The sequence below is a fragment of the Ptiloglossa arizonensis genome, chromosome 4 (assembly GCF_051014685.1).
Source record: "Ptiloglossa arizonensis isolate GNS036 chromosome 4, iyPtiAriz1_principal, whole genome shotgun sequence".
In the NCBI taxonomy this organism is placed as follows: Eukaryota; Metazoa; Arthropoda; class Insecta; order Hymenoptera; family Colletidae; genus Ptiloglossa; species Ptiloglossa arizonensis.
In genome coordinates, this window is record NC_135051.1 from 25,149,356 (window position 1) to 25,163,400 (window position 14,045).

Genomic DNA, 14,045 nt, shown 5'->3' on the forward strand with positions numbered 1-14,045 from the left:
GGGTAGCCGAAAATCTGTGGCGACCCGACACGATCGAAGATCCTCCGCAGTGGTTTTTTTTTCCTCCGTCACAGATAAGCTTCGGGGAGGTGCGCTTCAATAAGGGAGGAGATAGCTCAGGTCTACGAACATTCTCAACCCTTTTGCAAACGGTAGAAAAATCTGGGCTCTGGGAAAGTCCAGAAGGGGACGAAAGTTTGATTCGGGATGCTCTCGTCTTTAGAATCTTTTATAGATTCATCGAAGCTTCTGTAAAAATCTCAAGAAGACTCACTATTGTGATTCCTTCAGAAGCTTCTGAAGATTCACCATCGAAGCTCCCCCGAAAGCTCGCGAAGACTCACCACCGAAGTTCTTCCGGCAGCTCGCAAAGATTCATCACAGAAACATCTCCGAGAGCTCGAGAGGAGGATTTCACCGGGTCCTTGGATAGTGGAATTGGTCCTTCAAGGGTCTACCGGTCCCGTTACCATCCCCGCAAAGGAGTCAGGTTAACGAACAATCATCCAGTTAGAGCGAGAAGGGACCTCGGTGCGGTGAACGATCTGTGGCCTCGGTGGACGCGTGCACCATGGTCAGTTGTGATTGCGGGTATCATGCACGTCGTTGCAGGTTATCGGCGTCAGCGGCGCGCGGTTAGATCGAAAGTGCACCAGGTTTTCCAGCGGCGCGGAGGCTACTACGCGTGTCCGCCGCTTTAATAACGGGCGTAGAGTGGATGAAAGGCAGGCGGAAAAAAGAAGAGCGAGGCGGAGAAACGGTGAGCGCGCGAGGGGTGGTGTTGCGGTACGCGGCGGTGGATGCGGTACCGCGGCAGCTTTAATTAGTGTTTAACCGGAGAGGAAAAACACGAGTGCGGATAGAGAGCTCCGCGAGCTACCGTCGAGCGGAAACACGTTTACGCGCGAAATCGGCCGCGCGCATTGAACGCCGTTCGAAGCGGTCCTGCGCGCCGAAAAGGGGAAAAATTGCATACGCACGCACGCACGTACACACGCACACGATTGTGATCCACGAGATGGTGAGTTCGCGAGACGGACGATCGACGAGATCGAGGACGATCGTTGAGGCCAGGTGAGAATCGAAGTAGTGCGACAGGTGCGTACGTCATCGACGATGACTCGAGGAGGGTAGCGAACCCGAAGCACAGGATAAGGAACCTTTTGACTTGGTTCTTCGAGTGATTCGTGATCAAAGGTATACCTACGCGGAACAACGAAGAGAACATGTGGAGTGTACTGTTGTCGTTCGTTGGACTAACCAAGGCTGTCTCCTACGTCGCTGGAATTGCTTCCACCGTCGATGAAAAGTCTGGTGAGTCTTTCGTTTTATTGTTCTTTAGGTTCCTTTTCTCTTGATGGGGTGGAAAGAACCCTTTTTAATAAAAGGGTTTCCTGGGCTGTGACGTTTCTTTGGAATTTTGGATAGTTCTGGAGAGTATGGTGGACGATGTGGAGGTATCTGGATACGTACGATTTCTCCCCTTATTTTCTCGCTTTTACTATGCGATGCTCGCCGGTGTTCCGAGAGATACGCTCGCGGCGACCGCTGCAGTTTTTCGCAGGGTGCATTCTACACGTGTGTAGGTATATGTAATAAATCGAGGGAATCGGAATCACGGGCCTGGTACGCTCGAACGACTGTGATATTTATTCCGCGAAGAGGAAAAAGAACGCATGGGGTGGGCGAAAGAAGCGTGATTCGCGATGGGGAATGCCAGCCCGTCGCACGGTGTCTCGCGTATAGGAGCGGGAGGAAAATTGTAAATTTTGAACCGATCGATATTCGATCGGTTGAGTAGATTATTATGGACTGTTTGATGGTAATGCTTGGGGGAAGTTTGGTCTGGAAGGGAATTAGAAATACTTTTAAAACTTTGGTTTTTTAAGAAATGTACCGTTATGTTTGTAACAGCATTTTACATTTTGAATTTTTTTGAACAAAGGGAAAAATATGTACAACAAACATCGGTCGATCAAGAAAGTTCCATATGGCATCGCGACCTAGAAATATAAGATAGCTGTCGAAAAAATATCGAAATACAAATAAGAAAGGTGACGCGATGAAATATTGACACGTGTATATTTTTCTTATTTTAAAAGCTTGAAAATAGTTGCAAGACGAATTGAGGCCACTTTAATTCCATTTTTGATCAAACTGCGTAGCACTTTCAAAGTATCTGTAACAATTTCATTGCCGACTATAAATATCCCGATACTATTTTAAAGAGAACAACGAAGTATCGACCGATGTATAAAAAAGTTTCATTTTAAAAACTGAAGATAATCTTCAGTTTTCATTGAGTACAAAGTTTCTCCACAATTTTAGTAATTGCAATTTGTTGATGGCTACGAACTAAATTTTGTCCCAGATATTCTTCAGTCTAGACCGAACACATCAATAGCGATTTCAATTACGATCAAATTCGAATAGCTTAATGTTAATAAAAAATGTAATGCATCCTACATATTTATACCCAGAAGTTACTTTTCACTACTTCTTTTAAACTTTAAATTTTACAAAGATTGACATCCACAAATCGGAATCATTCGTCGTCATTTCGTAAAAGTTATCTACCTATTCCAAGGGTACTATAGTAATTAATCAAATTGAACTAACAGGACAAATCCATCACAAATAACGTTCGTTCTACGAACTGTTAAAGTTAAACATTTACACTGGATAACCGGATGGATATATTCGATAAATAATTCCCAGTGTTCAAAGCTACGTTCATTTATCGCCCTATGAAGATAGACAAATTCATCAATCGTAAACTTGAGGTTTTTATTCCCATCCACTGAACGAGACACTGCGTCGTGATAATCGGTTGATTTACGCGTGATTCTGTTTTCCCAGAGAGGATGTCTGACCGTGGACTCGGCCCGCGGGAAGAAGGGCCGACGTGTACTCCCCAGGTGTTACATAATGTACCGGACACGCTTCCGCTCGTGCTCCTGGTATTCCTGAAACGCGCAGGGCGGCCCTACGGGAACGGAGGGCCGTTGGGGAGTGGCGACCCCACGTACCCGAGCTTGCTTCATGGTTCAGAGATCGCAGGGCGACGCTGGACCGGAGGCAATTCGTCGCGACGACCAATCTGAATAACGAGTGATCGAAGTGGAAGATTTTGAGATCTTTCTGAAGATCGAGATCAAGATCGAACAATTCACGATCCTTCGGGAGACAGATTGCGCGCATTAACCCTTTTGACACTACCCCTAAGTGTATACTTTGCGGGGAGTACCTTGTGAGGAGCAACACTGAATACTTTACTCTCTACTTTGTGTAAATATATCTTGGGTAGTGCGCAATTTTCGTACACTTGTGCACGTGGAGATAGAACATATTAATTATTAGACGTGTGTGCATATGTCGAGGGTTAATTGCAGTGGGTGATTTATCGATTTCAGAGGTTCTGAGATTTCTAGATTTTTTTCGAAAACTTATCCTTTTTTGGAGAGTAATCATGAGCAAGTGCTTCTGTCTAGGAGCGGAAGAAACGTTTCATGGAACATAATATATTGTGCGAGGGGATTTGCATAGTGTCGGACAATTTTTGTCCAGGCGTGAGACTTCGAAGGCTGACTAAAACGTCTGACCAGTGACTGTCCGTAACCCTTTCCTGCGGTCATCTTCTCAGCTGTGTGCAGTAGATTAGAGATTGTTTGATATTTGCGTCGATTAATGTTCTCGAAGGATTCTATTTTTTAAGATACCAATGTAGTTGATTGTTTCATATTTTGAACTATCGTTTCGTGATCAGTGTAAATCTAAATACAGACCTTGACAATCGTTAGACGTAAATTACCGGAATAAATAACGATAACTCTCTTCGCTCCGAAAGTAGTTCATCATGGTGAATACTTACAAAATTTTCTATATTAAAGTATCAAACTAGACACTGATTTCGCTTCGTCGCTATTGCAGACACAATCCATTCCCGATAGGGACAAAGCATTTAGATTCCTCATCGATTTCTTCGAAGACTTAGCAATCCTCAGTCTCAATTTTCGTACCTTCGCTTTAAAAATAATTCCCCAGAAATGTTCTCCTATCAACGTACATACAAACCAGAACCCCCGATCTTCTGTTCTGCATCAGAGACTATACTTACGCACCTGGAGCGCGGTCAAACGCTATCGAACCCGAGCAAAGACACAGGATTTGGATCTCCCGGATGACGTGTCGTTTGTGAGCCGACATGGAAGCTTACCGGGTAGCCGTCTCGACGGAGGCGAGAATCGAGCAACGGACGTCTGATAAATCTTTAGACGAATTAATCCTAGCCGAGGCTGCTCACTGTTTGCACGGTGTCCTCCATACGAAGAAACTTTTTCTTTGTGTATCGGTGGAGGGCATTACTTGATTCTTTTTATCCTTCTTGAACAATATTTCCGCGTTTCGGTTGTTCGCGAGATCTGTTCGGCCACTCGACGTCCTAGCTGCGGATTTTGGCTGCAATTATCGTACTCCGCACTTTCTCCCTCACCGTGAGATCGAAATTACCGAGAGATCTCGAAATAATGAGCCGGAGTAATGCGTTTGAAGATTCCAACCGGCGGAAGCTTCTCGTTATCTCGCGATTGAAAACTTCGTTTCGCTCCGGTTGATCCCTCTCACTCTGCTTCTCTCTCTCTCTCTCTTTCTCTCGCGTAATCAGACTCGTGCCTCTTGTCCTTTGACGCGCGAGGCTCGCGCATTGTCTTCGACGCGCAAGTTCTCCGACTTCGAGCAACTCCGCTCAACAGCACCGGGGGAATTCGATTAAAGTCCGCCCGTGACCCGAGGGGTGTTCGATCGGACGCCACCCCCCTTGGTTCGATCGAGGGGGGCACGCGATCGCACGACATTCCGTCGAGTGTCCGTGGCTCGCCAGCGTCGTTCTTGTATTGTCGCGTACGCGCGATCCTCGATAGATTCTGCCCGAGTTGCGAAAAATGCGGACTTGGCGCGTCAATTTATTGCGTGATCATGCTTTTCGTAGAATAAAATACGCTCTCTTCTGTGGTGAACACTTCACACTAGAGTCTCTATCTTCTCTGCTTGCTCCATGTGCTCTATCTGCTCTATTTCGTCTATTAACTTCATCTGCTCCACCTGCTCTATCTACTGTATCTGCTATATATTCTCTTCCTCCTCTACTTTCTCCATCTGCTCTATATTCTCTTCCTTTTCTATTTTCTCTATCTGCTCTATCTGTTCTATCTGCTCTAGTTTCTCCATCTACTCTCTCATTTCTGTCTTCTCAATCATTTATATCTTCGCCATTAATTGTTCCCATAGATAATGTAAAATTTATGTCCCTCTGAAGACCTTATGCTACTATTTTATTACACGTTGACCATCATCCATAAGAGAGACCCTGGATCGTGTAAATTTACGTTTCGGGGTATAGATACTTCCCCCACTTCCGAACAAGCATCACCAGGACCCGCAGCCACGAACTCCACGCTTCTTTCTTAAGACAAGGGCCCCTTTCCCCTCACCACCCCCAACGAAGTTATTCGTAGGCGCGTGGAAATCGACCGAAAGGCGACGTGCGTGTCCGAACTCGGTGGAAAGAGCACCCGGCCGGAAGTTGGTCGCTGTAATAGGGCGAAGCGCACTCGCGGAGTTTCCGAACTTAAAGGGTTCGACGACGAGTTTCTCAAGAGAAGGGTGGTGTGCCCCCGTTTATCGAGAAGTTTGCACACGTTCCAATCCCCTCTCTCCTTCTCTCTCGTGCGTTTCGATTCGCACGGGAGCACGCGGGAGCGCGTTGGCGAAATGCGTCGACGGATCGAGCTCGTTATTAATTATTGATACCACGGCAATAACTCGACGCGGTAATAATGGTCGAAAATATGATCGCGCGGAGGATATACGTGGCGACGGGACGGCGAGCACCCCTCTACAGCCCCCCTCCCTTTGCGACGCACGGGTAAATATATTCCTGTAACGCAACAATTATCGACGGTATCGTTTATTATTGCGCGTTCGTCCAGCGCGCCGGTCTCGCTCGGATAAATACCGACGCGAGAAGAGAGTATCATCGATAAAGTTATCCGCGGGAATAATGAAGTCCTTTCATTAGCGAGCGGCTCGTTTCGTCGTTTTCGGGATCGCGGCTACGCGCTCGATTGCATTTACGATGTAGGCCTCTGCGAGCCCGAAGTATAGGCTGTTTACCAGAGAGAAAATTAATCGGTTCGATGTGAACGAAATCGCGTCCCCGCAAATTAAGCTCGTGCGTCGCTGGTTTCGTAACGTGGACGTCTGACATTATTGCAGTATATGAATAAGATGACTATACGGCCCGATTTTTAGTACCTGATTTGCTACAAAGTTCCAAAAGTCGATAAATTTGAAGGTTATGTTTACTCTTTTCCTTATCATCCCTTCCCTGGAGGCCCTAGGGAGCAAATATTTTTTTCTAACTCCAAAAAAGTGGAAATTTTCGTAAGGCCTGACAGCTTCTGGAAAACATTTTCTTGCGAACAGTAGAGATGTATGTTATTGGAAAATAACTCCTCTCCTTCTTGGGATATCCTCTTCTACCTATGGAACTTTTGTTTGTCGTTTGTTTCGTTCATGAATTTATTCGATGGAAAACTTCGCAAAGTATTATTTCACACCCATTATCCACAAGTAAATTTTATTCCTTATATTTCATTTCCACTAAAATATTAACTTTTTAACCACTCTACGCCTATGAGTCCACGATCGATTGGTCACGTGCATATATATCAGTTACTCTGTAAAATGTCCGCACAGGGGGTGCATTGCCCATGAAAATTGTCCATAGACGACTCCAACAAACATATTACATCGCAAATCCATATTAGAAGTTTCCCACGGAAAAAAACTCGTTCTGTCACTCGGAGAATTACCTCCTCCCGACACGTGTCTCCTGCAATTAGTTCGTATACCGACGTTTCCGCCCTCGCGCCCCGGACACGCGGTTTAAGATTCCCTGCGCGCGACGCGCCACCGAATCGAAAGAAGTTCCACTGGAGAAAAACAAGCGGGAGTTTCTCTTTGTTCTTCGACAGTGGCGTGGGACGGAGAAGATCGTCGTCGGACATAAAGGCACGTAGAGGTCCACGGAAACGAGAGAGTACGTTGGGCACGCGCGCAGCACGGAAACTCGAGGCAACCGTGAAGAGAACCCCCTCCAAACCCCCCTCTGGTAGCGTATCGAGGGCTCGTCGACTTTTCTTTCCCCGGGAAGGTTTAACGAACCGATCCGCCACAGTTTCCTTTCCGCGCGCGGACTTCTTCGTTCCGCTCGCCGGTTTTTCCCGCCGTTTCCTCTTTTTTCCTTCTCTCTCCCCACCTCTCTCTCTCCGGCTCGCGTTTCGCAACCTGTTTCCTTCGGCGACTTCTCTCCCGGTTATTCGATTCCTCAATTTGCTCCTAGGCAGGTCGACGGGTGCTTTCCTTTCCTATTTCTCACCCCCAACCATCTCTGCAGATTCCAAGCGCGCACGCTTTTCTTCTTCGCAGGTAACGCCTCCGTTTCTCTCTCTCTCTCTCTCTCTCTCTCTTTCTCTGTCTCTCTGTCTCTCTCTGTCTCTCTCTGTCTCTCTCGTTAGCTCCGATCGTTCTTTATCGACGAGTGAGAGGAGGTAATAAAGCGTTCGGGTCGGTGCATTCATCCCAGGCTTTTGGTCCCGCGTCTCTTTACAATTCGTAACCCGTGTCGCTAATACCTTTCACGGCTCGCGTAATTTCCATTTCGACGGTTCCACGGACCATTGATTCTTCGCGGTGATCGCGAGACGAGCAAATGGAGAAAAAAAGCGGAGGTCTATCTCGATTTACCCGCTCGGTGTCCTCTTTCTCCGCTCACGCCGCGTTTTCACCCTTATTTCACCATGGTGCGCAGCCACTTGGGCGTTGCGTCGTTGTTTAAGGGATTGATGATTCAAACGTTGAGGTAAAAGTGATTTTCGCCCATTTTTCACCGTGCTGTAATACATTTACGATTAATTTTTACGTTGTTTTTTGTACATAGAGCGTGTCGCAGAAGTGGGCAAACGAATGTGAAAAAAAGTTACATCTACACCAAATTTACCAATCGGTCAAAATTACTACTTTTGACGATATTTTCAAAGAGTATATTTTCAAAAGAGGTTATGACCTTTTCTGTTTTGTACGTATAATCAGTTTCGTAAGTTCCTCTTTCATAAGATAACACATTCTAGTGTTAACACGTGACTGGAAATTGTTTGTTTTCCAGACATAAACATGTTTTGTCATTGAATGCTGTTTCTCTTGTATTCAGCCTGATTGTGAAACAAACAGGTCATTTGCTGCAGGAGCGGTACAATTCGAAAGAACATAACTTGCGAATTTGAATTATTTACCAACTTGCTTTGTGGTCATAAATCAAGTTGTATCACTATTGCGATAAGTAAGTAATCTTCGAATACATTAATTTCGACTGAAAATGCAACTAAACAAATATTCGTTAAATTTTTTATTTAAGTGTAGATTAAATAAGGCTTTATAGTCTGAGAACTGGGTCTATTGTACTAGGATATGTATATATACCTACCAGTTGCCTTAAGGAAAAAGATCCACCGATTTTCTAATCAACCCTTCGTCCATGTTAATGGAGGGAGTATCGTATTTTAAAAATATGGATCTGTATCTAATACCGGGTGACGTATAAAAAATATAGGGTTTGCACGAGACACAAGGGGGGTCGTTGAGGTCGCTGATACGCCATTTCCTCTTCCTTCTGCCTTGAAATTGCATCGACGGAACCGATTTGCGTTTTGATTTTCTTTTTTTTCCGGCGAACCCGTTCGTGGTTCACCTGGCCCCCAAGCAACCTCGCTTTTCGAAAAGCGCCCGTTTTCATCGACCTCGGAGTATATTCTTTGGCGTAGAAAGGGCGAACCGCGTAAAGAACGCGCACGATGAAAAATTTTCAACCAAGGCGTCGTCGTGAAACGATAACCCCCCTCTCCGCTCCATCCCCTCTCTTACGCGCAATTCAAAGCGAAGCGCGAGAACTCGCTCCGATTCGAGTTTACGCGATTTTACGCGAATGTCGTGGACAAGAGGGATCGTGGAAACGCTGCCAACGGTGCCACCGCCAGTCAAACCCCAGGGGAAAAGGGCGAAAAAAACTACGGGGGGAAAGAAAGAGGTGCTATATTTTTTTCGAAAAAAAAAAATGAAAAAAAAAGCATCGAGTACAGCGCGCGAAACATCGAATTCTCGTTCTGGAGGATTTAACGCAGGAAACGTTGTTTGTTCCGAACGGGCAAATATCGCGAGAAGCAACATTTTTTCATAACCCATTGCCTGCTGCATTGTACAGGGTGATCCAACAAAATCTGGTAGTAGAATTACTCGAGACCGTTTGTTACGTGGAGGAACGTATTGAAGAAAAATTGTAGAATGTAAACTGTAGTATGGGAATAGGTATGATGAACTTAGTTATTCATGTTTTGTTTATTAGCATAGTTAAATTTTATACTTTACAATTAAAAAATTCAAGATCTCTCGACGAAGAGAGAAGAGTAAAAGAAAAAAATAATCATAGCCGTGTGTGCTACACTTTGTATTCTACAACTTTTGTTCGAAACTGTTTTCCATGTAAGAAACGGTTTCCAAGTGATTTAGACGGCAAGTGTTGGCGGACCACCCGGTATACAAATGGTGCGATCGGCGGGTAGCCGTTCCGCGCCGGAAAATAAATGAAAAATGCACGAAAAAATTGTTCGAACACGGTTTTTTTGGAGGGGAAAATCTAGTCTGGATTTTTACAAGGAACGCGTGTTGGCGAGAAAGCCTTGGATGGTTTGTCTGACCAATGCTGAGGATTACTACTTGTATTTACAGCAAAAGTTCCCTTGTAGCGATCGAAATATACTGACTCTCAGTTCCACCATCAGGTAATTAAACTTTACTCACTCTACTCACTTTGCTCACTCTACTCACTTTACTCGCTTTACTCATTGTACTCCCTCTACCCACTCTACTGGGACTACTCATTCTATTCATTTTATTCACTCTACTCACGAGTGCTACGACGTTACGTTCTTTCAGCTAGGTGGAACTACTCGGTGTTCACAAAAATACCAACCCTTTAAGCACGTTAAACGTCACGGCAAAAAATTTAATTTTGCGATTTTTAATTATTAATACAAAGAGCAATTATCTTTCACACTTGGAAAATAAATAACACTGCACAAAACTCCCATAGGCGAAGGTTGACATCCACAGAACTCTTTTGTACGAAATAAAGTCGCTGTATTGAAAGTGTAAAACTCGAGAAGACCGAGAAAGAGAGAGAGCGGGTTCCCGGAAGGAAAATATTACGAAATCCGCTCGACGCGTTAAGAAAACGTCCCGTTGATTCGTCGCGAAACGGAGGGGGCAAATAAATTTGTCGTGTTTGAAATGAGCTTTCGCCCGCCTCGATTTAGCCGACTCGATTTATTTATTTATTTATTTATTTTTTTGTACTCTCGCGGTGGCTGCATTCGAGACGCGTCGAATCCAATATTTCTCGGCGTATCGCGACGTCGACTGCCGAGCGACCCCTACCCCCGTTGATTTTCGCAGGATGCATCTCGGGGGTTTAAGCTCGATCCTGTCGTGGCGACAGTTACAAACGAGACGTCCTATAACTGTCAGCGACGAAGAGAACTCGGACCGAGTTGCGCGGAGACGTTTCCTTCTTGCAAAATTACGCTCCAGGACGCCCGATTCTGCTTCGAATACTCGCGCGAACATTGTCACCCTACATCCTTGAATCGACGATCGATCAAACTCAACGGAGAGAAGTTCTCTGTTTTGTCGTTCAGGGAGACTGGGGTCTATTGTATCTGTCTTCGATTATTCTAATCGGACGAGAGATCTAATTATTCAGAGTTCAATCTTCTTAGAGATGGATAGTTGGTACCTCTGGTGGGATCGTGTTAGACTTCAGCAGCAAAAATGAGGCAAAGTAAATATTCTTGAAACCACTAGTTGAAAAGAGTGAACTTGCAATTGCTGGAGATTAGAGATTAGAGTCTCGACTATTTAGAAATAATGAGAGATCTTATCTCGAGTCAGAATTTCTTGGTTGTTGATATCTGGGGATAACACACATCCTTGCAACTGCTAAAATCTGAAATCTCATATTCCGTCCTCGAGATGAAAGGTCTAGTTAGCTCCCTGATAGAGAAATCGTCGGACCAATGGAGTCGTAGGCTGACTAGTCTAGGTATCCATGAGTATACTGTTAACCTTCAACGCCAAGAACAACTCAACTTGCAACTGCTGAAGACTAGGCTCCCCCGCACTCGATGATTAAAAAACGACGAGAGATCTAGTTATCTCAAGATCTCCCTGACACTGAGTATCAGGAGGTACATACTATCATATATCGTGATCTTCCGATAGATGGGGTTACAGGGTATAAAGCCTCGTTAAAAGTCACGCTTGATGTGACCTCGCACGTAAGACGGTCTTCTCGTTCCATTGGTCGAGCCGAAGACGCAATCCATGGATCGTCGACACACGCGATTTCGACTCCGGTGGATCTCACAGCAGGAGTTGACGCGGGGTCGGGATTGAATCTCGCCGACAGAACCGATTTCGCTTCCGGCGTTGTCTCGTGAAACGATTGCAGGCTATTTCCTATCACCGACTCTCCGGCGCGCCGCGTCGAGGAAAAAGGAGAAGCACAGGCCAAGATAACGGGAACAGAGAGATAGATAGAGAAGCAACGGAAGAGCTACCAGCTCGATCTCTCTCCGACGAAGCAACTCGGGATACGAATTTACTCGGAACTAAGAGCGCGCTCCGTTTTCTCTTTTTGTCCCTTCGTGCGCGATATCTGATACATCCCTGACGCGCTCAAATAAAGTCTATATTCACTCTTACGAAATAATCCTGGGTTAATACGAAATCCAAATCGGTAAATAAATGTCTGTTCGATAAATCTATACGCTCCTTCGCAGTGCACTTTGACGTACATGTTTGCTCGTGAGGAGAAGGCTAATGGGAGTTTGCGTTCCCACTAGTCATCGCACAGTTGCAACTGACCGAAAACGATGATCATCGGTGGTCAGTAGCAACGGCACGTGTAATGGTGGTGAAGTTAGCAGACTGTAAAGTAAAGTGAGGCCGGAAACACTTGTTGGCATTCTTCTCGCACACAAACAGTACATTCTAAACCCTCGTCAGCCTTCTTTTCTTAGATGAACGGTACATAGAAAGCATTTCAGATTCGAATAACCTGTGCACGTATTTTCACACTCTCTAGAAGTTCCTAGCAAAGATGGAAACTATCTTTAGTCAATCGAATACTATTAGTTGTTACTGTAAGTTTGTCACTTGCAGTACTTGAATTGCAATTGTTCCATCGCTCGTAACGTACCTCTACGAAAGACTGGATACTCAATAATAATAAACAACTCTCTCAGCCGGTAAGAAAGTGATCTGCTTGCCGCCCGGGACAGGTTAAAGAAAGATCCACTTAACCGTTGTAAAATACTTGAATGCGTTCCATCGACCTCCACCCTTCGCTGTGACAATTCGCCTGACAATTTTACGCGAAACTCGGTCCTGCACCCACAATTGTCGTTGACAATCGCAGCTTAACCGGAAGGATCGCGATGTTGGGGTTGAATCCATTCCCTCTTTAAGTAATTCGCTTCGGGGACTCGAATCCCAGACACTCCTCGACAATTCGTCGACTCGCGTCCCGACAGGGGGTTGAAGGAGAGAAAGGGGTAGCACGGCAAAGGGAGTCACGGTTTGCTAACGACGGATTAATTTTCCAGTTTAGACCGGCGTAATCTTGATAATTTCGTCCCCTTCCTCGAAAACTTATCGATCGGGTAGGGAGAAACCGGTGTTTACGTGAATTCTCGAACCTCGATATTTGAGATTCCTCACTCTCTCCTTCCCGCGCAGCTTTTCTCGGCGTTGAACCGCGATGGAGTAAAATTCGAACGGTTTCCGTTTCGATGGAATCGGAACCTTCGAATACCTCCACTCCGTATCAAGATCCTCGAGACGGAGGCAATTCTTCGTGCAATCTTCGCGCCACTCGTCGGTTCTCGTTTCGGTGTTGCTCGTTCCTCTCCTCGGCGTTTCTCGATGCGTTGTTTGTTTCGGTCGACGGTATTTGTATTTATTTCTGTAAGAACGGATCGTTACGCGTTACTTGGACGGCACTCCAATTATTTCGAGTCGTCCCGATAGAACCGAGGACGAACTGGGAGTCCAGAAGTATGGTCGATCATTGATTCCGTGCCATCTTCTCCGCCCTGGTATCTCCTCGATACGTTTCCATCGGGACTGAGTCCAAGGAGAGGGGATGCGCAGTTTCTGTTCGTTACTCCACGAGCTCTCCGCATTCTTCGGATATCGAGGCAGAGTCTCTTCGGTCTCGCTTTGAGATACTCTTTCGGGAGGTCATTCCGGACCGGTTTAGCGCGCACCTACCCCCCTCCAATCTGGTAACAATATCACCGACCGGGTGATCCATGGTTCTCCCTCCGGGATAAAAGAACGCGAGGACAAACGAATTTTTCTCTGTCATCGATCGAGACGATATCGTTGAAAATCCTGCCTCCCGGAGACACCCTGATTACGAACTTGTATCGTAGACCTACGTCGGGGATGAGACAGGGGATATTCGTGGAACTTTATGTAATATTTACACAACATTCCCGGCTACGTAACCGGTACGCAATATCGAACGATAATTAATTAACAACGGAATTATTACATCGAGGATGCAAATATTTGTCGGGCGTTGTTTACCATAACAGAAAATTATAAATTCATGAGAATAAAGTGGCGCATTAATTACGGGTGTCAGTTACAGCGAAACGTGTTCGGCCGCGAGAGTACGCTCGCGCTACTTCCATCGCGAGAACCGCCATATTTTCTATATCCCTCGAGATCTCCCGAATTCCTTTGCGTCACCGATCGGTAATTGGAACGCGATTTTGATCGTTCGGAAATTGCTTTCGCGTCGTCGCGCACGCCAGATGGACGAACATATTTAATCGAAAGGGTCGTGGATCGAGAGTCAGAGGGAT

General features: G+C 45.7%; 1 protein-coding gene across 3 annotated transcripts in view; it reads left to right on the top strand.

Annotated features, from left to right (window-relative positions):
* The first annotated feature begins 1,189 nt into the window (after window positions 1-1,189).
* Window positions 1,190-14,045, top strand: part of LOC143146164 (kin of IRRE-like protein 1) — a 445,694-nt gene continuing 432,838 nt past the window's right edge. For all 3 annotated transcript variants that reach the window (XM_076310177.1, XM_076310180.1, XM_076310178.1), the window contains exon 1: window positions 1,190-1,314. In XM_076310177.1, coding sequence (XP_076166292.1) covers window positions 1,227-1,314 — 88 coding nt within the window. In that variant the 5' untranslated portion in view covers window positions 1,190-1,226. The remainder of the gene's footprint in view (window positions 1,315-14,045) is intronic.